This window comes from Phocoena phocoena, chromosome 2 (assembly GCF_963924675.1).
Source record: "Phocoena phocoena chromosome 2, mPhoPho1.1, whole genome shotgun sequence".
NCBI classification, from domain to species: domain Eukaryota; kingdom Metazoa; phylum Chordata; class Mammalia; order Artiodactyla; family Phocoenidae; genus Phocoena; species Phocoena phocoena.
The window spans coordinates 118,283,277-118,308,563 of record NC_089220.1 but is presented as its reverse complement, the minus strand read 5'-3'; the positions used below and the strand labels follow the sequence as shown (position 1 = coordinate 118,308,563).

Below are 25,287 nucleotides of genomic sequence, written 5' to 3'. Positions count from 1 at the left end.
TTGACATATATACACCACCAAATGTAAAATAGCTAGTGGGAAGAAGCTGCATAGCACAGAGAGATCAGCTTGGTGCTTTGTGACCACTTAGAGGGGTGGGATAGGGAGGATGGGAGGGAGACGCAATAGGGAGGGGATATGGGGATATATGTGTACATATAGTTGATTCACCTTGTTATACAGCAGAAGCTAACACACCATTGTAAAGCAATTATACTCCAATAAAGATGTTAAAAAATATTTTTAACACATTGAAAATCTAATAATATAAGTATATGCAAGGTTCAGCAGTAACAAGAGATAAAAATGACTGTGACACGGTGGGGTGGGGTGGGGTGGGCAGTGAAGGGAGCAGTAAGAAGCCATGAATAAAGGGTAAGTTTTAACAGAAGAAAGATAACTGACCAAGTAAACTACTCACCAATCCTCACACTACACATCAAATGTTAAGACTCACTCTAAAGAACTAAAGTCCAAACAAATTTTCGTCTTTAAAAACAAATTTTGCCAGGGAAATTTAAGGAAAACAACAGTGATGACTGTGATGAACAATATCATAGATGACAGAGCTGTGAATAGCATTTTGGGCAAACAGGGGCTAACTTAAAAGGAAAAGTTGGAGAAGCTGCCTCAGGAGGCAAAAAGGAGAAATGCTGATAAGTGCTTAAATTAAAAGAGTTGCCTCAGGGCTTCCCTAATCTCTCACCTCTGACTGACCTGGCTCTGAGGAAGCAGGAACTGACAGTAAAGGCAGGATTGTAAACTCCAGAGCACCGGAAGACATAGTGATCACATGTAAGACCAGACAAGGGCTAGGAGATTTACTGGTTCAAGGTGATTTACTGATTCAAGGCATTTAAGGAAACCTCTGTCAAATCATTAGCTGACAACTAAGATAACTGAGCAGAGACTTTAGTGACTACACATGACAAAGAACATAGACTTCATAAAATTAGTTCAAGGAAGTCACTAAACAAACAAATAGCAATAAAACCACCACCACTAAACAGCCACAACAACAAATCCTGGAAAGGGTAGCAATCTGATCCCCAGAGCTGTTGCATTATATGATTTAAAATGTCCAGTTTTTAACAACAACAAAAAAAAACATAAGATATGCAAAGAAACAGGAAGGTATGGCTTACTCACAGACACACAAAAAGAACAGTAACTGAAAGAGGTCCTCAAGGAAGCCTGAACTTTGGACTTGCTAGACAAAGACTTTACATGAGCTATTATAAATATGTTCAAATAATATCTAAGAACAAAAGGCAACCACATCTAAAAATAAAGTATGATAACATTTCATCAAATACAGAATATCAATAAAGAGAGATTAAATATAAAAAAAACTACATAGATGTTCTGGAGTTGAAAAGTACAATAATGGAAATGAAAAGTTCACCAGAGGGGCTCAACAGCATAACTGAGCTTGCAAAATAAAAAAACAGCAAATTTGAAGACAGGTAAAGTGAGACTATCTAACCCAAGAAACACAAAGAAAAAGAATGCAGGCATTTGAACAGAGTCTCAAAGACCTGTGGAACACCATCATGATTACCAGCACAGGTATAGTGGGATTCCCAGAGGAGAGAAAGGGACAGAAGGAATATCTGCAGAAATAATGGACAAAAGCTTCCCAAATTTGATGAAAAACATTCATCTACAAATCCAAAAAGCTCAACAAAAACCAAAGACAAAGAGAGAATTCTGAGAGCAGCAAGAGAAAACTGAGGCATCTCATGAAAGGATTCCCAATAAGAATAACAGTTTATATCTCACCAGAAGCCACGGAAGCCAGAAGGTAGTGAGAGGACATAGTCAAAGTGCTAAAAGAAAAAGACTCTCAACCAAGAATTCTATGCACAGCAAAACTATCCTTCAAAACCTGAAGAATAAGATATTCTCAGATAAACAAAAACTGAGAAAAAATGTCACTAGCAGACCTGCCCAATAAGATATATTAAAGGGAGTTCTTCTGGTTGAAATGATAGGACACTAGACAGTAACTTGAATCCACATGAAGAAATAAAGAGGACCACTAAAAGTAACTACATAGGTAAATTCAAAAGACAATACAAACTTATTTTTTCTTGGAACCCTTTTCTTCTCGTATGTGATATAAAAGTCAACTGCAGGGCTTCCCTGGTGGCGCAGTGGTTGAGAGTCCGCCTGCCGATGCAGGGGATGCGGGTTCATGCCCCGGTCTGGGAAGGCCCCACATGCTGCAGAGCGTCTGGGCCCGTGAGCCATGGCCACTGAGCCTGCGTGTCCGGAGCCTGTGCTCCGCAGCGGGAGAGGCCACAACAGTGAGAGGCCCGCATACCGCAAAAAAAAAAAAAAAAAAAAAGTCAACTGCATAAAACAATAATTATAAAACTGTGTTGATGAGATTATAATGTATAAAGATGTAATCCATATGATAATATGGATAACACAGTTTATGATATATTTAGATCATTTGTTGTGAAAGAAATTGCCAGTTGATGTTACAAATCATTTAGCATGAAATATGTTTATGAGTTTTAATTTTTGGATCCTAATTATGTTTGAATATATAACATTTCCTGAAACTTAAACTTTACTCTCCTGGATTTTTTTAACTTTTTATTCAAACAATTTCAAACATAAACAAAAACATATACATGGATATATTTATAGTGAAATACCAGTTTTATAATACTATATTACCCACAAAAAAATTATTTACTGTAATGCAAGCCTCAGTAGGCTTTTCTGAGTTCATCTCACCCAAAATTTAAGCTTCTTCGAGCATTTGACGTTACACTTATTCTATCTGTTGACGGACTTGGAATCACATGACGTCCTGGGGACATCTTCTTTACTTCCCATGCCAATGAAGTTGGTCTGCCAATTCAAGACATACAGCAGATTAACAGAGAAAAGGGGTGGCAGGGGGAGGGGTAATCTAATCTTTTCTCTTGGTTGTTAGTGCATGAAAACATAAGCAGGTCACAATTTTTCCCTAGCACATTGTTTTCCAGAAAGTTACCACATTACCAGTAAGTAACCCCAGATGATGCATGGTCCAGGATTTTCCACCCACTACAGCACAGCAGCATAACTGTAATTATCTAAAAAAGGGCTATGGGGTTACAAAGACAGGATATAAACTACTTATATTTTAAAAGCTTCCATACACCCAGCTAAAAACACATTAAAAAGGCAATGGTACTAATTCTGGCTGCTTGTGTCTAATATCCTTGGAGAGCTAAGTGTGCAGAACCGAGATCAAGACAGAAATACAGTGGTGAGGGTTAAAATGTAGAATACACAGGAAAATATGAAGTCTTCGTCCTCTACCTCTTAATCACCTGTGAGAGTGACATCATAGACATTTCACTGCTCTTTGTTATAAAAGCTAACTATTCCTCCTTCTTCACTGGCCCCACAACCAATCAGCTGATAGGATGCACAATCTCTACTAAAATGTTTTTTCTGAAGCAACATCTTCTTTATCCTTATGCCCTCAATCAGACCTCCATAACTCCCCAAATCTCCTTGCCTCTTACTTTCCATTTAATCTAGTGATTGTGATTTTTTTCCCATTAAAAAGTAAAATTTATTGTTAGAAAACAAGAAAATTCAGATAGATGATTATCCAAATAAAGTCAAAGCTTTTGATAACTTATTGCTAAATTGCCTTTCAGAAAGGTTGTAACAAATTACACTTCCACCAGATGAAAAGTACCCATTTTACTTTAACGTTGCCAGTAGTTGGTATCTTGTCTTAAATTTTTCGTTGGCTTGTGAAAGAGACAATATTGCTTGCAAAGCCTAAAGTATTTACTATCTGGCACTTTACAGAAAAAGTCTGCTGACTCCCGTGCTAGAGTTTCAGTCTTTGATGAGTTCTTTTTCCTACAAGGACGTCAATAAAGATGTTTAGTTGAAAAAAAACATTCACTGGCAAAATGGTATTTGCTTTTGTTTTTTAAATTATAATACACTTACTATCATTACAAGTGAGGCTGAACTTTTTCACCAGCCATTTAAACTTCATCTTTTGGGATTTGTACATTGGTATCTACTGCCCATTTTATCCACTGATACTTGCATCATTTTCTAATTGATTTGCAATCATTTACTACTACTACTATTATTATTACTATTATGGCTACAAATCTTGTCACATACATGACATAACTGTTTCACTTGTAATTATTTTTTTATGTACAAAGGCATATTTTCTTCCTGTTAAATCAAGCCTATCGATATTTTCCTTTGTGCTTTTTGCCTTTGTCTCACAAAGTCCTTACCCACAATAAAAATATATAAATATTTATACTTTCTTTTCTAAGCATGTACAACATCAGTTTTTACATTTACATTTCAAGTCTGGGTGAAATAAATTTTGATGCATGATTTGAGGAATGAAAGATGGATAATGCCATCTACAGGAAATTTAAGGTTGCTTTCTATATCTGGGAGCTGCCTCAGGAGGCAAAAAGGAGAAATGCTGATAAGTGCGTAAGTTAAAAGAGTCGCCTCAGGGCTTCCCTGGTGGCACAGTGGTTAAGAATCCACCTGCCAATGTAGGGGACACGTGTTTGAGCCCTGGTCCAGGAAGATCCCACATGCTGTGGAGCAAAGAAGCCCGTGCACCACAACTACTGAGCCAGCACTCCAGAGCCCACAAGCCACAACTACTGAAGCCCACGTGCCGCAACTACTGAAGCCCATGCGGCTAGAGCCTGTGCTCTGCAACAAGAGAAGCCACCGCAGTGAGAAGCCCGCGCACCGCAATGAAGAGTAGCCCACGCTCGCCGCAACTAGAGAAAGCCCGCACACAGCAACAAAGACCCAACACAGCCATAAATAAATACGCAATGCAGCCATAAATAAATAAATAAATAAATAAATAAATAAATAGTTGCCTCAAGTATATTTTTGTAGGACATGAATAGCTGTTGGACATGGCCTCACAAGCTTTCTCAATACAATCTTCAACATAGCCACTGTTAGCTTAGAGTTTGCAAGCAAGAAAATTTAAAAATCTAGTTAGCTTTTTTAATGCACTAATGGTTATATTACAAACCCTTTTTGGATATAAGGAACAGGAACTCCATCAAATTAAATAAAAAAGAAAAAAGTAATAAAGACTTATTGTAAGGATACAAACTGTAAAATGTCAAGGACATCCTCAAGGTGGCTCATGATTAGCCACCTGGAAGAGGCAGGCTTTAAAGCAACACTCTTAAACTCTCAAAGACCACATGATTTCTCTCATTTCTGCCTCTCTCTGTACATCTATTCCATTTTCTTTGAAATTGCTTTCCTCTGCTTATCTTTACAAGGGCAATATAGTCACCAATCACAAATCAGCGTGATGATCTCTTAACTTGGTTCAACCCAGTGAAGGAATGTACCCCCCACCCCTGCCCAATCTAATCACCTATTACCAAGGCGTAAAGACGAAACTGCTTGTTACAAAGACAACTAGGCTTGATCCACCCAGGGACAGAGTAAAAAATTTTCATTGTGAGAAAAAAATATTAAAAGGCTCAACATATCATGGCTTCCTTGAATTTGGTTTCCTGGGAATCAAGACTTCCTGGGATTTGTCTCTTGGGATTCCTTCACTCTCTTGATTTCCCCCTGGGGCTGATACACTAGGATGGGATAAAAGATACGTTCTCTATAGGACGGTTCCACTCACTGAGACTGAACCAAGGTTAAATCTAAGGGAAAGAGGCAGCCTAGGCCTGTTTTCTCTGGGTAAAAAGGCATCACTGTAGCTCCATGTGAACTGACCCATTTCACAAGGGCTCAGGTTTCACTTTTAAGTCTAAACGAAATAGTAAATTGTTCTTTTGCCTTTGCACATAACCAAAATGATACTAAATCCAGTTGGATTACCTATCTCTGGAATATCTCTCAACTCTCCCTAGTGCCTTTACTCTAGTCTGAGTAGCCATCATCTATAAACTATACTGATGAATCTCAACCTTCCCACACTACAGCCAGAAAGATCTTATAAAAACACAAGCCTGGTATGTGGTTTCCTTACTTAAGAACCTTTACGGCTCAAAATAAAGTCTAAGGTTTTTATCATGTCTACAGAGTCCTACATAATCTCGTCTCACCCTACCTCTCTAGGCTCCTCTCATGCCACTTTTCCCCTGCTCTCTTCACTCCAGCCCTGCTAAACTTTAAATTCTTGACTACACTGTGCTCTCTTCCACCTCCAGGATATCATACACCATCACCTCTACCTGGAATTACACTTTTCTTCTCTCCTTGTCAAGCTAACTGCTTCTTGATATTTCTGCCCCACTTAAATGTAACCTCCTCCTCCTTGGGGAAGCCCTCCTGGACTTAACAAACTGCATGATGGTGCATTTTCTTATACTCCCAAAGTATACTACATTTCTTTTGGATGACACTTTGTACACTAGTAAGTGTTTACTGTCAATGCACTGTGCACTTCATGAGGGCGGGGACTATGTCTGTTTTCTTCACCACAATAGTCCCAGAGCCTGACACATAGCACTCAGATGTTGTGTGCTGATTCCAAATGAAGGTTTCTAAAATACCTCTAATCTCTCATTATTCCCCTCATCTCATCAATTTTCCTCAGTGCCTACTACATTAAGAAATACTATACCTTTCCCTACATGCTGTCATTTCACACACTCTGCACTTCTATAGCTATCCTTATTTCCTTCATCTGAAAGGCCAACCACTTTGTTAAAATCCATCACTTTCTTTAAACACTTCTGTATTTTCCATGAAATCTTTCCTGATCTATCCCCCAAAAGAAATACGACCCTGTCTTTCACTGAACATCTATAATAGTTTTTCATAGTAGTAAGTTCTATTTTATTCAACCTTTAGACTGAAAATTCATGAAAGGAGTAAATGTATCATATTAGGCAATTAAATTTCTGTACCAGATAAAAGTGCATTGTACTAGTAGGTACCCGATAAATACTTGTTACTTAACTTAAGAAATGCAGCTCCCAACTTTAAGATTTTTACAAGTTTCAAATTAAGCTGAGATCAAGTTCGCTGTCAATTTTAATAATTGTTTTTGAATCTGCTGTCTGTTATAAATATAAAGACCAGAATTCATTACCTGCTTTGAGCATCTGTCTTCTCTAGCTTTTCCTGAAGTTGAATCCAGTCAATCAACGCTTTGAAATCTCTTACATAATTATCCAGCATCATTAGCACCTCCTAATTCAAAACAAACAAACATTAGATTCCATTCTGAAACTAAAGAGTTTCAAGAAAAAATTTTAGAGTAAAAGGACTTAGGAATTAATATTTTTTACACTATATATACTGATTGAGGAAGCAGCAAAACCTACGGATATTTTTTTGAGGGGGGGCTGTTTTATTTTCATTCTCACTCTTTGGTAAGAAATTAGGTGAAGCTGACAGTCTAAAGACCAAGAAATGGTACTGATATTCCTTCAAGACTTTCTCAACTGACCATTCTTTTAACCTTTTTTTATTGTTAAATTTAATAAACAGAAAAGTGCACAAAACATAAATGTACACATGAAAAGATGCTCAACATCACTATTGGAGAAATGCAAATCAAAACTACAATGAGGTACCACTTCACACCAGTCAGAATGGCCATCATTACAAATTCTACAAACAATAAATGCTGGAGAGGTTGTGGAGAAAAGGGAAGCCTCCTGCACTGTTGGTGGGAATGTAAATTGATACAGCCACTATGGAGAACAGTATGGAGGCTCCTTAAAACTAAAAATAGAGCTACCATATGACCCAGTAATCCCAATCCTAGGCATGTATCCAGAAAAAAACATAATTCGAAAGGATACACGCACCCTGATGTTCACTGCAGCACTATTTACAACAGCCAGGACACGGAAGCAACCTAAATGGCCATCAACAGAGGAATAAATAAAGAAGATGTGGTATATATATACAATGGAATATTACTCAGCCATAAAGACGAACAAAATAATGCCATTTGCAGAGACGTGGATGGACCTAGAGATTGTCATACAGAGTGAAGTAAGTCAGAAAGAGAAAAGTATTGTATATTAATGCATATATGTGGAATCTAGAAAAATGGTAGAGATGAACTTATTTGCAAAGCAGAAATAGAGTCACAGATGTAAAGAACAAACCTACGGATACCAAGGGGGGAAGGAGGGTTGGAATGAATTGGGAGATTGGGACTGACATATATACACTACTATGTATAAAATAGATAAATAATGAGAAACTACTGTATAGCACAGGGAACTCTACTCAATGCTCTGTGGTGACCTAAATGGGAAGGAAATCTAAAAAAGCATGGATATATGTATGTATGACTGATTCTGTGGCTTCTTTTGTACGTTTACCACATTCATTCATATTGCAGAGTGTACCTGCGATTCATTTACTGACACTGTCCAAGGTCACTACTAAACAGTATTCTAATGTATTAATATTGGGTTAGCCAAAAGGTTCGTTTGGTTTTTTCCATAAGATGGCTCTAGTAGCACTTAGTTGTCTTTAACTTCATTCAAAACAATTTTGTTAGGCTGTATGTGACAGCTGTCATATCAGTGTGCATTTAAAAAAACACGTCAAAACTGGTGAATTTTTGTGTAGCCATTTCAATACTGAAGATGGAAGAAAAAAAGCAACATTTTCGGTATTTTATGTTTTATTATTTTAAGAAAGGTAAAAACGCAGCTGAAACACAAAAAAAGATCTCTGCTGTGTATGGAGAAGTTGGCTGATGAAACGTGTCAAAAGTGGCTGATGAAACGTGTCAAAAGTGGCTGATGAAACGTGTCAAAAGTGGTTTGTGAAGTTTCGTGCTGGAGATTTCTCACTGGATGATGCCCCATGGTCGGGTAGACCAGTTGAAATTGATAGCAATCAAATCGAGACATTCGTTGAGAACAATCAGTTATACCACGTGGGAGATAGCCAACATACTCAAAATATCCAAATCGAGTGCCAAAAATCATTTGCAGCAGCTTGGTTATGTTAACCGCTTTGATGTTTGGGTTCCACATAACTTAAGCAAAAAAAACCCTCTTGACCATATTTCCACATGCGATTCTCTACTTAAATGTAATGAAAACATTCCGTTTTTAAAATAGATGAAAAGTGGATACTGTACAATAATGTGGAACGGAAGAGATCGTGGGACAAGTGAAATGAACCACCACCAACCACACCAAAGGCTGGTCTTCAACCATAGAAGGTGATGTTGTGTATATGGTGGAATTAGAAGGGAGTCCCCTATTATCCTCCTTCCGGAAAACCAAACAATTAATTCCAACAAGTACTGCTCCCAATTAGACCAACTGAAAGCAGCACTCGACGAAAAGCGTCCGCAATCAGTCAACAGAAAACACATAATCTTCCATCAGGATAATGCAAGACCGCATGTTTCTTTGATGACCAGGCAAAAACTGTTACAGCTTGTGTGGGAAGTTCTGATTCATCCACTGTATTCACCAGACACTGCCCACTGCATCTTCAGATTTCCATTTATTTCGTCTTTACAAAATTCTCTTAATGGAAAAAATTTCAATTCCCTAGAAGACTGTAAAAAGCACCTGGAAACGCTCTTTGTTCAAAAAGATAAAAATAGTTTGGGGAAGATGGAATTATGAAGTTGTCTGAAAAATGGCAGAAGGTAGTGGAACAAAAGGGTGAATACATTTTTCAATAAAGTTCTTGGTGAAAATGAAAAATTTGTCTTTTATTTTTACTTAAAAACCGAAGATGGGACTTCCCTGGTGGTCCAGTGGTTAAGACATCGCCTTCTAATGCAGGGGGTGCAGGTTCACTCCCTGGTCAGGGAGCTAAGATCCCACATGCCTTGCAACCAGAAAACCAAAACATAAAAACAGAAGCAATATTGTAACAAATTCAATACAGACTTTAAAAATGGTCCTCATGCAAAAAAATCTTTAAAAAAAACAAAACCGAAGGCACTTTTTAGCCAACCCCAAATTTATTTATCCAGTTTACTGGTTGGTATTCATTTTAATATTTATTTATCCAATATTTACCCAATCTAATGTTGAAGATTTAAGTGATTTCCAAATTTGGGATATTATAAATTATATGCTGTTATTCATGTACATGTCCTATGCATATGTGTATATATTTCTGTTGAGTGTATGACCAAGAGTGTAATTGTGGAGTCACAGATTAAGCATGTGTTCCACTTTATTTATTGTTTTAAGTTTATTTTATTTTTTTTTGGCTGCTTCGTGTCTTAGTTGCAGCACGCGGGATCTTCATTGAGGCATGCGGGGTCTTTCATTGCAGCACACGGGCTTCTCTCTAGCTGTGGTGTGTGGGTTTCCTCTTCTCTGGTTGTGGCACACAGGCTCCAGGGCACGTAGCCTCTGTAGTTGTGGCGCGCGGGTTTCAGTGTGCATGGGCTCTGTAGTTTGTGGCACGCAGGCTTTCTAGTTGAGGCACGTGAGCAAAGCAGTTGTGACACATAGGCTTAGCTGCCCCGTGACATGTGGGATCTTAGTTCCCTGACCAGGGACTAAACCCGCGTCCCCTGCATTGTAAGGCGGATTCGTTACCACTGGACCACCAGGGAAGTCCCAATGTTCCACTTTAGTATATAATACCAAACTGTTTTCCAAAGTGGTTGCCACTCCCGCCAGCAGTCTATGTGAACTCTACTTGCTGCACACCCTCACCTACACTTGGTATTGTCCATTTGGGGTCTTCTTTGTTTTTAACCTGAGCCATTCTGGTTGATGGGGGTGTAATGGTTTCATTTGGGTTTTCGTATGTATTTCTCTGATTACTAATGATTCTCAGCACTTTTTCATATGCTTCCTGGCCATCCTCTTTTTGTGAAGTGCCTATTCAAGACACTTCCCATTTTTCTAGAGTGTCAACTGTCTTTCTCTTTTTGATGTGTAGAAGTTCTTCACATTTTTTGGATATGTGTCTTTTGTTGATTATATGTGCAGCACATATATACTTGCCTTTTCACCCTCCTAATGGAATGGAATTTTTGATGAACAGAAATTCCTAATTTAAGGTAGTCTCATTTATGAGCCTTTCACCTAAAGACTGATGCAGCAATCTTTTCCTACCACAAGGTCAGGAAGATATTCTCCAAAATTATCTTTTAGAGCATGGGTCTATTTCTAGAATCTCTCCTCTGTTACACTGGTCTGTTTATCTATTCTTATACCAGTACCAAACTATCATACGTTGCTACAGCTCTAAAGTAAATCTCAAAACTCAGTAAATTCCCCAACTGTATCTTTGACTTCAAAGTTGTCTAGGCTAATTCCAGGCTTTTGCATTTCCATATAGATTTTAGAATCAGCGTGTCAATTTCTCAGGGGAAAAAAATCAGAATTTTCATTGCATTTGCATTGATTTTATAGATGACCTGGAAGAAAACCAACATTTTTATAACATTGTTTTTCTAGTCTATGAACAGATCTATAGCTCCATATATTTATCTTACTCAATGTGTCTCAGTAACGTATTACACTTTTCTGTGTAGAGGTCTTACACATCTTCTGTTAGATTTAACCCTAAGAATAAATGGAAGTTGTTTTAAAGTTTTTCTTTTTCAGTTACTGTTGATTTTTTTATTTTGAACTTGTATCCAGCAACTTTAACTCACTCAATACTTCTAATAGCGAATCTTTAGATTCTTCTGGATTTCATAAATATACATATATACATACATACATATATATATATATATATAAAATCTGTGAATAATGACATATTTATTTTTCTCCCTAAGCCTTATACCTTTTATGTCTTATTCTTGTATTCCTCTGCTGGCTAAAATCTTAAGTACAAGGTTGAACAGAAATAAGGTTAGCAGCCTTTCTTGTCTCATTCACAACTGCAGAAGGAAAGCTCTCAACATTTCACCATTAAGTACGATGTTTACTCTAGAATTTTTGGAAGATCCCTTATATCAGTAAGGATGTTCCCTTTTATTCCCAGTTTGCTAGTTTTATCATGAATGGGTGCTGAACTTCATCAAATATTTTTCCTAAATCTACTGAGACAATATGATTTTTCATCTTCACTCATCTAATTTGGTAAATAACATTAATTTCATATTCAAATGTTAAAGGAACACTGCAGGACTGGAAGGAATCTGACTTGATTGTGATGTAGTGTCTAATTTTCAAATAACCAGATTTGATACATCGTTATATGGTTTAGGACTTGTGCACTCTGTACTCCAGAGTGGCCTGTATTTTCCTTTCTCATAAGTGCTTTCGTTATCAAAGTTATGCTGGAAAGAATTCTCTATTTTTCTAGGTTCTAGAAGAATTTGCATAATACTGGCACTTTTTCCTCAATTTAAAAAATTGAGATATAATTCATACACCATAAAACTCACCATTTTGAATTATACAATTCAGAGTTGTGCAACATACATGCAAAGAGTTGTGCAACTATCTAATTCCAGAACATTTTCATCACCCCCAAAAGAAACCATAAGCAGTCACTCCCTTTGCTCCCCTCTCTCCAGGCTTGGAAACCACTAATCAACTTTCTGTCTCTATGGATTGGCCTGTTCTGGACATTTCATATAAACAGCATCATACAATATGTGGTCTTTTGAGGCTGGCTTCTTTTACTTAGTATAATGTTTTCAACGTTTTTCCACCGGGTAGCATGTATCCGTACTTCATTCCTTTTTATAACTAAATAATTGCATGAATAAACACACTTGCTTATTCACTTGTCAGCTCATGGATATTCAGGTTGTTTCCACTTTTTGCCTATTATGAATAATGCTGCTATGTACATTCATGTACAAGTTTTTATGTGAACACATGCTTCAAATTCTCTTGGGTGTATAACTGGAAGTGGATTTACAGGGCCATATGGTAACTCGAAGTTTAACATTTAATATTAATGACCAAACTTTTTTCCACAACAGCTGTACCATTTTACATTGTTATCAGCAATATGAGAGGGTTTTATATTCTTCATATCCTTGCCGAGATTTGCTATTTTCTAACTTCTTGATACTAGTCAACAAAAAGAGGATAAAGTGGTATTATTGTTGTTATTTGAAATTCCCTGATGACTAAAAACGTTGAGCATATATTCATGTGCTTATTGGACATTTGTATATCTTCTTTGGAGAAATGTTTATTCAAATTCTTTTTTTTTACATATTTATGGGAATATAATTGCATTACAATGGTGTGTTAGCTTCTGCTTTATAACAGAGTGAATCAGCTATACATATGCATATATCCCCATATGCCTTCCCTCTTGCGCCTCCCTCCCACGCTCCCTATCCCACCCCCTAGGTGGCCACAAAGTACTGAGCTAATCTCCCTGTGCTATGCGGCTGTTTCCCACTAGCTATCTATTTTACATTTGGTAGTGTATACATGTCCATGCCACTCTCTGACTTCGTCCCAGCTTACACTTCCCCTTCCCCATGTCCTCAAGTCCATTCTCTACATCTGCGCCTTTACTCCTGTCCTGCCCCTAGGTTCTTCATAACCAATTTTTTTTTAGATTCCATATATATGTGTTAGCATATGGTATTTGTTTTTCTCTTTCTAACTTACTTCACTCTGTATGACAGACTCTACGTCCATCCACCTCACTACAAATAACTCAATTTGGCTTCTTTTTATGGCTGAGTAATATTCCATTGTATGTATGTGCCACATCTTCTTTATCCATTCATCTGTCAATGGACACTTAGGTTGCTTCCATGTCCTGGCTGTTGTAAATAGAGCTGCAGTGAACACTGTGGTACATGACTCTTTTTGAATTACGGTTTTCTCAGGGTATATGCTCAGTAATGGGATTGCTGGGTCACATGGTAGTTCTATTTTTAGTTTTTTAAGGAACCTCCATACTGTTCTCCATAGTGGCTGTATCAATTTACATTCCCACCACCAGTGCAAGAGGGTTCCCTTTTCTCCACACCCTCTCCAGCATTTATTGATTCTAGATCTTTTGAGGATGGCCATTCTGACTGGTATGAGGTGATATCTCATTGTAGTTTTGATTTGCATTTCTCTAATGATTAGTGATGTCGAGAATCCTTTCATCTGTTTGTTGACAATCTGTATATCTTCTTTGGAGAAATGTCTATTTAGGTCTTCTAGCCATTTTTGGATTGGGTTGTTTTTTTTTGATATTGAGCTGCATGAGCTGCTTGTAAAATCTGGAGATTAATCCTTTGAGAGTTGCTTCCTTTGCAAATATTTTCTCCAATTCTGAGGACTGCCTTTTCATCCTGTTTATGTTTTCCTTTGCTGTGCTAAAGCTTTTAAGTTTCATTAGGTCTCATTTGTTTATTTTTGTTTTTATTTCCATTTCTCTAGAAGGTGGGTCAAAAAGGATCTTGCTGTGATTTATGTCATAGAGTGTTCTGCCTATGTTTTCCTCTGAGAGTTTTACACTGTCTGGCCTTACATTTAGGTCGTTAATCCATTTTGAGTTTATTTTTGTGTATGGTGCTAGGGAGTGTTCTAATTTCATTCTTTTACACGTAGCTGTCCAGTTTTCCAAGCACCACTTATTGAGGAGGCTGTCTTTTTTCCATTGTATATTCTTGCCTCCTTTATTGAAAATAAAGTGACCATATGTGAGTGGGTTTACCTCTGGGCTTTCCAGCCTGTTCTACTGATCTATATTTCTGTTTCTATGCCAGTACCATACTATCTTGATTACTACAGATTTGTAGTATAGTCTCAAGTCCAGGAGCCTGATTCCTCCAGCTCCGTTTTTCTTTCTCAAGATTGCTTTGGCTATTCAGGGTCTTTTGTGTTTCCATACGAATTGTGAGTTTTGTTCTATTTCTGTGAAAAATGCCATTGGTAGTTTGATAGGGAATGCATTAAATCTGTAGATTGCTTTGGGTAGCATAGTCATTTTCACAATGTTGATTCTTCCAGTCCAAGAACATGCTATATCTCTCCATCTGTTGGTACCGGCTTTAACTTCTTTCATCAGTGTCTTAATAGTTTTCTGCAATAAAGGTCTTTTGTCTCTTTAGGTAGGTTTATTCCTAGGTATTGTGTTCTTTTTGTTTCAGTGGTAAATGAGAGTATTTCCTTAATTTCTCTTTCAGATTGTTCATCATTAGTGTATAGGAATGCAAGAGATTTCTGGCTATTAATTTTGTATCCTGCTACTTTACCAAATTCATTGATTAGTTCTAATAGTTTTCTGGTAGAGTCTTCAGGATACTCTATGCATAGTATCATGTAATCTTCAAACATTGACAGCTTTACTTCTTCTTTTCCTATTTGGATTCCTTTTATTTCTTTTTCTTCTTTGATTGCTGTGGCTAAAACTTCCAAAACTATGGTGAATAATCTTGGTGAGAGTGGGCAATCTGTCTTGTTCCTGATCTTACTGGAAATCGTTTCAGTTTTTCACCATTGAGAACGATGTTGGCTGTGGGTCGGTCATATATGGCCTTTTTTATGTTGAGGTAAGTTCCCTCTATACCCACTTTCTGGAGGATTTTTCTCGTAAACGGGTGTTGAATTTTGTCGAAAGCTTTTTCTACATGACTTGAGTTTATCATATAGTTTTTATTCTTCAGTTTGTTAATATGGTGTATCACATTGATTGATTTGCGTATATTGAAAAATCTGCATTCCCAGGATACATCCCACTTCATCATGGTGTATGATCCTTTTAATGTGCTATTGGATTCTGTTTGCTAGTATTTTCTTTTTTTTTCTTTTTGTGGTACGCGGGCCTCTCACTGTTGTGGCCTCTCCCGTTGTGGAGCACAGGCTCCGGACACGCAGGCTCAGCGGCCATGGCTCACGGGCCCAGCCACTTCATGGCATGTGGGATCTTCCCGCAACAGGGCATGAACCCGTGTCCCCTGCACCGGCAGGCGGACTCTCAACCACTGCGCCACCAGGGAAGCCCTGTTGGCTAATATTTTGTTTAGGATTTTTGCATCTATGTTCATCAGTGATATTGGCCTGTAGTTTTCTTTCTTTGTGACATCTTTGTCTGGTTTTGGTATCAGGGCGATGGTGGTCTCATAGAATGAGTTTGGGAGTGTTCCCCCTTCTGGTAAATTATGGAACAGTTTGAGAAGGAGAGGTGTTAGCTCTTCTCTAAATGTCTGATAGAATTCACCTGTGAAGCCATCTGGTCCTGCGCTTTTGTTTGTTGGAAGATTTTTAATCACAGTCTCAATTTCAGTGCTTGTGATTGGTCTGTTTATATTTTCTTTTTCTTCCTGGTTCAGTCTCGGAAGGTTGTGCTTTTCTAACAATTGGTTCATTTCTTCCAGGTTGTCCATTTTATTGGCACATAGTTGCTTGTAGTAATCTCTCATGATCCTTTGTATTTCTGCAGTGTCACTTGTTACTTCTTTTTCATTTCTAATTCTATTGATTTGAATCTTCTCCTCTTTTTGTTGATGAGACTGGCTAATGGTTTATCAATTTTGTTTATCTTCTCAAAGAACCAGCTTTTAGTTTTCCTGATCTTTGCTACTATTTCCTTCATGTCTTTTGCATTTATTTCTGATCTGATCTTTATGATTCTTTCCTTCTGCTAACTTTGAGGTTTTTTTGTTCTTCTTTCTCTAAGTGCTTTAGGTGTAAGGTTAGATTGTTTATTTGAGATGTTTCTTGAGGTAGGATTGATGTGCTATAAACTTCCCTCTTAGAACTGCTTTTGCTGCATCCCATAGGTTTTGGGTTGTCGTGTTTTCATTGTCATTTGTCTCTAGGTATTTTTTGATTTCCTCTTTGATTTCTTCAGTGATCTCTTGGTTATTAAGTATTGTTTAGCCTCCATGTGTTTGTATTTTTTTACAGAATTTTTCCAGTAATTGATTTCTAGTCTCATAGTGTTGTGGTCAGAAAAGGTACTTGATAATGATTTCTAATTTCTTAAATTTACCAAAGCTTGATTTGTGACCTAGGATATGATCCTGGAGAATGTTCCATGAGCACGTGACAAGAAAGTGTATTCTGTTGTTTTTGGATGGAATGTCCTATAAATATCAATTAAGTCCATCTTGTTTAATGTATCATTTAAAGCTTGTGTTTCCTTATTTATGTTCATTTTGGATGATCTATCCATCAGTGAAAGTGAGGTGTTAAAGTCCCCTACTATAACTGTGTTACTGTCAATTTCTTCTTTTATGGCTGTTAGCATTTGCCTTATGTATTGAGGTGCTCCTTCGTTGCATGTATAAATATTTACAATTGTTATATCTTCTTCTTGGATCGATCCCTTGATCATTATGCAGTGTCCATCGTCATCTCTGGTAATAGTCTTAAAGTCTATTTTGTCTGATATGAGAATTGCTGCTCCAGCTTTCTTTTGATTTCCATTTGCATGGAATAACTTATTCCATCCCCTCACCTTCAGTTTGTATGTGTCCCTAGGTCTGAAGTGGGTCTCTTGTAGACAGCATATATATAGGTCTTGTTTTTGTATCCATTCAGCTAGTCTATGTCTTTTGGTTGAAGCACATATTCCATTTACATTTAAGGTAATTATCAATATGTATGTTTCTATTACCATTTTCTTAATTGTTTTGGGTTTGTTATTCTAGGTTTTTTCCTTCTCTTGTGTTTCCTGCCTAGAGAAGATCCTTTAGCATTTGCTGTAAAGCTGGTTAGGTGGTGCTGAAATCCCCTAACTTTTGCTGTCTTTAAAGGTTTTAGTTTCTCCATCAAATCTGAATGAGATCCTGGCTGCTTAGAGTAACCTTGTTTGTAGGTTTTTTCCTTTCATCACTCTAAATATGTCCTGCCACTCCCTTCTGGCTTGCAGAGTTTCTGCTGAAAGATCAACTGTTAACCTTATGGGGATTCCCTTGTATGTTATTTGTTGTTTTTCCCTTGCTGCTTTTAATATTTTTCCATGTTTTTAATTTTTGATAGCTTGATTAATATGTGTCCTGGCCTGTTCTCCTTGGATTTATCCTGTATGGGACTCTCTGCATTTCCTGGACTTGATTAACTATTTCCTTTCCCATGTTATGGAAGTTTTTAACTATAATCTCCTCAAATATTTTCTCAGTCCCTTTCTTCTTCTTTTCTTCCTCTGGGACCCCTATAATTCGAATGTTGGTGCATTTAATTTTGTCCCAGAGGTCTCTGAGACTGCCCTCAATTCTTTTCATTCTTTTTTCTTTATTCTGCTTTGTGGTAGTTATTTCCACTATTTTATCTTCCAGGTCACTTCTCTGTTCTTCTGCCTCAGCTTTTCTGCTATTGATTCCTTCTAGAGAATTTTTAATTTCATTTATTGTGTTGTTCATCATTGTTTGTTTGCTCTTTAGTTCTTCTAGGTCCTTATTAAACGTTTCTCATATTTTCTCCACTCTATTTCCAGGATTTTGGATCATATTTACTATCATTACTCTGAATTCTTTTTCAAGTAGACTGCCTATTTCCTCTTCATTTCTTTGGTCTGGTGGGTTTTTACCTTGCTCCTTCATCTGCTGTGTATTTCTCTGTCTTGTCATCTTGCTTAACTTACTGTGTTTGGGGTCCCCTTTTTCTGGCTGCAGGTTTGTAGTTCCAGTTGTTTTTGGTGTCTAACCCCAGTGGGTAAGGTTGGTTCAATGGGTTGTGTAGGCTTCCTGGTGGAGGGGAGTAGTGCCTGTGTTCTGGTGCATGAGGCTGGATCTTGTCTTTATGTTGAGGAAGACTGCATCCAGTGGTGTGTTGGGGGTGTCTATGACTTTATTATGATTTTAGGCAGCCTCTCTGATAATGGGTGGTGGTGTGTTCCTGTCCTGCTACTCGTTTGGCATAGGGTGTCCAGCACTGTAGCTTGCTGGTCGTTGAGTGGAGCTGGGTCTTAGCGTTGAGATGGAGATCTCTGGGAGAACTTTCACCATTTGATATTACATGGAGCCAGGAGGTCTCTGGTGGACCAATATCCTGAACTTGGCTCTCCCACCTCCCACCTGTGCCTCCCAGAGGCACAGGCCTGACACCCGGCTGGAGCACCAAGACCCTGTCAGCCACACAGCTCAGAAGAACATGGAGAGCAAAAGAAAGAAAGAAAGAAAAAAATAAAATAGAATAAAATAGTTATTAAAATATAATTATTAAAAATTTTTTAAATTAAGAAGAAAAAAAAGAAAACAAAAAAACGGGTAGAAGAGAGCAACCAAACTGGAAAACAAATCCACCAATAATAACAAGTTCTAAAAACTATACTTAAAAAAAAAACAAAAAAAAAACAGACAGACAGAACCCTAGGACAAATGGTAAGAGCAAAGCTATACAGATAAAATCACACAAAGAAGCATACACATACACATTCAGAAAAAGAGAAAAAGGAAAAAATATATATATATCGCTGCTCCCAAAATCCACCACCTCAATTTTGGGATGATTCGTTGTCTAGTCAGGCATTACACAGATGCAGGGTACATCAAGTAGGTTGTGGAGATTTAATCTACTCCTGAGACCACTGGGAGAGACTTCCCTTTCTCTTCTTTGTTCACACAGCTCCTGGGGTTCAGCTTTGGATGTGGCCCCGCCTCTGCGTGCAGGTTGCCTGAGGCCGTCTGTTCTTCGCTCAGACAGAATGGGGTTAAAGTAGCAGCTGATTAGGGGGCTCTGGCTCACCCAGGCCAGGGTGGAGGGAGGGTTATGGAATACGGGGCGAGCCTGCAGCAGCAGAGGCCAATGTAAAGTTGCACCAGCCTGAGGCACGTCATGTGTTCTCCCAGGGAAGCTGTCCCTGGATCATGAGACCCTGGCAGTGCCGGGCTGCACAGGCTCTCCTGAGGGGAGGTATGCACAGTGACCTGTGCTTGCACACAGGCTTCTTGGTGGCTGCAGCAGCAGCCTTAGCATTTCATGCCCACCTCTGGTGTCCCTGCTAATAGCTGCGGCTCACGCCTGTCTCTGGAGCTCGTTTAGGCAGTGCTCTGAATCCCCTCTCCTTGCGCACCCTGAAACAATGGTCTCTTGCCTCTTAGCCAGGTCCAGACTTTTTCCCGGACTCCCTCTGGCTAGCTGTGGTGCACTAGGCCCCTTCAGGCTGTGTTCACGCAGCCAACCCCAGTCCTCTCCCTGGTATCTGACCTCTGACCTCTGAAGAAGCCAGAGCCTCATCTCCCAGCCCCTACCCGTCCCGGAGGGTGAGCAGACAAGCCTCTCAGGCTGGTGAGTGCTGGTCTGCACCGATCTTCTGTGCGCGAAACTCTCCACTTTGCCCTCTGCACTGCTGTTGCTGTGCTCTCCTCCATGGCTCCAAAGCTTCCCCCCACCAGCCCCCATCTCTCAAGGGGCTTCTTAGTGTGTGGAAACTTTTCCTCCTTTGCAGCTCCCTCCCAGTGGTGCAGGTCCCATTCCTATTCTTTTGCCTGTTTTTTTCTTCTTTTGCCCTACCCAGGTATGTGGGGAGTTTCTTGCCTTTTGGGAAGTCTGAGGTCTTCTGCCAGCATTCAGTAGGTGTTCTGTAGGAGTTGCTCCACATGTAGATGTATTTCTGATGTATCTGTGGGGAGGAAGGTGATCTCCGCGTCTCACTCTTCCGACATCTTGAAGGTCTCTCCTATTTAAATTCTTTGCCTATTTTTTAACTGGGTCAGTTGTCCCTTTTATTGTTGGACTGTAGGAGTTCTTCATATATTCTGTATATTAGACTGTTATCAGACATATGGTTTGAAAATATTTTCTCTCATTCTGTGAGTTGTCTTTTGACTTAATAGTGTTGGCTTAATAGTGGCCTATAACACACATAAGTTTTTACTTCTGTTGAAGTTCAATTTACATATTTTTAATTTAATTATTTGTGCTTTGGGTATCATGTCTAAGAAACTATTGCCCAGTCCAAGGTTACAAAGATTTCCACCTATGTTTTCTTCAAATAGTTTTATAGTTTTATCTCTTACAGTTAGGTCTTTGTTCCATTTTCAGTTAATTTTTTGCACATGGTGTGAGGTAGGTATCCAAATTCATTATTTGCGTGTGGATGTCTAGTTTTCAACACATGGACACCAGCACCATGTGTTGAAAACACTATTCTTTCCCCATGAAATAGTCTTGGCACCCCTGTCAAAAAAACAGTGGCCACAGATGTGTGGATTTATTTCTAGGCTCTCAGTGTTATTGCATTGATCTATATGTCTATCATTGTTCTGGTAACTTACTGCTTTATTATAACTTTGAAGTAAGTTTTGAATTCAGGAAGTGTGGGTCCTTCAAACCACTCACATTTTACCAACTGCCCCCCTACTGTACGTTAGAGAAAAAAATAATCTAATCCAGGATCCAGTCGAGGATCAGGCATTGCATTTAATTGTCCTGACCGCTTAGTTCTGCTACAGTTCTTCCTCAGTCTTTCATGACCTCATATTTATAAAGGATACAGGCCAGTTATTTCATAATATGTCAATCAATTTCAGGTCAAATTAAATTATCAGGAATATCACATTTCTGATGTTGTGGTCTTAGTGCCTTATTTAAAAAGGTACCTGGGGCTTCCCTGGTGGCGCAGTGGTTAAGAATCTGACTGCCGATGCAGGGGGCACGGGTTCAAGCCCTGGTCCAGGAAGATTCCACATGCCACAGAGCAACTAAGCCCATACGCCACAACTACTGAGCCTGCGCTCTAGAACCCGCGAGCCACAACTACTGAAGCCCACGTCCCTAGAGCCTGTGCTCCACAACAAGAGAAGCCACCACAATGAGAAGCCTGCACATCACAACAAAGAGTAGCCCCCATTCGCCGCAACTAGAGAAAACCCACGCACAGCAACGAAGGCCCAATGCAGCCAAAAATAAATAAATAAAAGGACACCTGCTATGTATATGTCCTATTACTGGTGATAATAACCTTGATGATTTGATTAAGTGGTACCTACCAACTCCCCCACCTAAACTTCCTATTTTTCTTTGTAATTAATATTTTATAGAGAGCTATTTTGTGACTATATAAATATCCTGTTCTTCAACAAAATTTCACCCACTAATTTAAGATCCATTGGTGATTCTTGCCTGAATAAATTATTATAATAGTTGCTAAATGATGATTTTCTAATTCCATCATTCCCTCTACTTAGCATCCTATTGTAGGAAAGGTGCTGTCCCTTCTCCCTCATTTGCCTATTTATTCATTTAGTTATTCATAACAGGATGGATTCATCAATTCCTACATTATTGAATGATCCATTACTATATTTGTTTTGATGCTCAAATTGTCCCAGATTTGGACAATCGGAAGTCCTTCATGCTGGCTCCTATGTATTTCTGACATGTCCCCATTATATCAGAGCATTCCCTAGCTTTCTGTCACAAAAAGAATTTTCAGGCTCATCTTGTATTTTCCCTGCCCCTGCTCTGGAACCAGCCATTCCTCTAAGAAGCTCTAGTTCCTCTTATTGGAGAATGGTATCTTGACCACGATTAGGTGTTTAATGTGCTCACTGGTACTGGTGTGTCAACGCTTCAAGGTGCTCCCAGTAGACAATAGAAATATATATATATTTTTTATAAACCCACACACATATATGTATAGTTTACTTTTTTCCCCTAACTTCTTGAGCTGGATACTAAGATCATTGGCTTTTAGCCTTTATTTCATTTCAATTATATGCATTTTAGCACTATAAAGTTTCCTTTAAGCAGGACTTAGGCTCCATCTCACATATATTGTTTTTGTTATCATTCAGTTCAAAATATTTTCTAATTTCTATTGTAACTTCTTCTTTGACCAATGGATTATTCAGAAGTGTTTTGCTGAGGCTTCCCACTAAGGATTTCTATCTTTTCCTGGATCATGCCCCTATAATTCTCCCCTGCTTAAGAATTCTTCCCTCTCCTAAGCTGTCTGTAGATTTGTTATTTATCACCTAGCACTTCCAATCCTCAGAGAGAGTTGACCTGAATTTTCTATTCTATCTCTAGTAGAAGTGAAAGCCCCTCTACCCAAACATTTTTACCAGTGATTTTCATAAAGCAATACAGGGTATGCTCATCTAATTTACAGATGAAATAAATCTATGGTAGACAACAGAATTCGAAAAATATATAAATCTGCACTGTTCAATATGGTAATCACTTGCCACATGCGGCTATTAAGTACATGAAAAGTAGCTCATCTGAACTTACACTTGGACCAAAAGAAAAGGAATGTAAAATACCTTAATGTTCATACTAAAAAATAGTAATAATGGTCATACTGATTACATGTTGAAATAATTTTGATGTATTGGGTTAAATTTAAAATATTAATGTTTCTTTTTGCCTTTTTAATGTAACAAATAGAAAGATTAAAAGTACATATGTGGCTCACATTATATTTCTATTGGGCGGCACTGATCTTGACAGGCTACAATAACTTGGCAAATCTAAAAAGATGAGATTTTTAAATGATAAATTTCTGATTCTACCCTTTGATCCAGTAACTAACTGTACAAGTAAAAGATTGGGGGGAGGTTGGTCTTAACAACACATGACACATATAAAAAGACTGGAATTTTATTTGACACTAAACTCAAGTTGAGTAAATAGTTTGCTGAGTGAGAGGAAAAAGTGAATAAGGCCTCACACTTCAATAATACAAGGATAACAGCAACTATGAAAAGGCTGTGAGTCTCACCAGCACAAGGTAAAATGAGACCATTTCCTCTGTGGGATTTCCATTTGTATTAAACATTTTTTATTGCTAACCAGAATTTTCACTCCCTTTCCAGTTTGGGGAATTGGGTTCTTGCACAGATGTAAAAGGAGAAGATCCTCCTCCTCCTTCCTACTACTTGGCAGTAAGGCTCAGAAATATGATTGGGACTTAACCAATCAGATTCACTTGCCTGGGACTTTGAATCTCAAACTAGTAAGGCAACGATGAAGAGGCAATGGTGTTATTAAAAAACAGCAATACAACCTAGCCAGATGTTTCTCTGCAAAACCTCCCTTGGTTTCTGCCTATTTTCTAACCCTGATTCATCAGTTCTAGTGACAAATCTGTGAACTATCCAATATCCTCCCAATAAATTATTTTTTCTACTTCAATCTGCTAGAGTCTATTTTTGTTGCTAGCTACCAAGAGCCTGACTGATAAGCCATTGTAAGCACAATTTAAGGAGGCTAGATAGATAAAGCAGAACACAATAAAACAAGTGTGATAATAAGGAAGACTTTAACATCACATCATAGTAGGAACTATAGTAAGAACTGGATGACTAGATTTTAAAAGACTAAAGGGATGGTATGATAGATACCTTCACATGTATGAGAGCTTGACATAAAGGGATTATATTATTTCCGTATGAATATAATTTATAGAACAAAGAATGCTTGGTGAAAATTACAGATTTTTACCTGGCAGAGCTGTCTCAAAAGAGAATTAGTTACCCGGGGGAATACGGTCAAGGGTAACTCTGTAATCGGTATGTGGACTAGACAACTTTACTTACAGTTCTAAGATTCTATGATTTACTCACCAAATGCAAATTTGTTAGGAACCCACTATGTGCCAAAATACTGAATCTATGAAACTCAAACCACAGGAGAGATGTATTCTATGCTTTAAAACACTGATAGCATGCCTGCAAATGCTGCTCTTTAGGCTGAGTGAATTAAACAGATTATTCCCTCAGATACCCAATGTAACATTTATCAGTGGTACTTTCTGACAGAATGAATTATAATTTACAATCCCTCTTAAAGCAAATTTCTATCCTCTCCAATCTTTAGAAAGTTTTACTCTAGGACCTGAGGACAAGGGGGCAGGGTGGGAAGGGTAAGGTGGGACAAAGTGAGAGAGTAGCAATGACATACATACACTACCAAATGTAAAATAGATAGCTAGTGCGAAGCAGCTGCATAGCACAGGGAAATCAGCTTGGTACTATGTGACAACTTAGGTGGGACGGGGATGGTGGGAGGGAGGCGCAACAGGGAGGGGATATGGGGATATATGTATACATATAGCTGATTCATTTTATTATAGAGCAGAAACTAACACAACATTGTAAAGCAATTATACTCTAATAAAGATATAAAAAATAAATTAAATAAAAAAAATTTTGTAAGATAATTTTATTCTAAAAAATTGGATTAATAAGTAAAACTATTAGCTGCAAAATATATTAAATAACGAGCAAATCCCACAGAATTATCTGATGAGTAATGAAGTCACACTGTCTGTAGTCAGCCACTTCATTTTCAAGATAACACTGACGTTTAGTGATCTGGATGTGATGGCACAGAACCCAAACCCTACTGACACCTGGCCCACTGCTCTTTCTGCTAAGTCATATCTCCAAGACTTCCTACACCAGCAGCAAGAAAAATAAAAGGAAGAAAAGATAGGAACGAAAAAAAT

The 25,287-nt window shown here is 38.2% G+C and overlaps 1 protein-coding gene across 2 annotated transcripts in view; it reads right to left on the bottom strand.

The window, feature by feature from the left end:
• Positions 1–25,287, bottom strand: part of SCAPER (S-phase cyclin A associated protein in the ER) — a 467,237-nt gene that overhangs the window by 376,323 nt on the left and 65,627 nt on the right. For both annotated transcript variants that reach the window (XM_065871326.1, XM_065871328.1), the window contains 2 exons: positions 7,100–7,200; positions 2,752–2,868 (listed from right to left, as the gene is read on the bottom strand). In XM_065871326.1, coding sequence (XP_065727398.1) covers positions 2,752–2,868; positions 7,100–7,200 — 218 coding nt within the window. The remainder of the gene's footprint in view (positions 1–2,751; positions 2,869–7,099; positions 7,201–25,287) is intronic.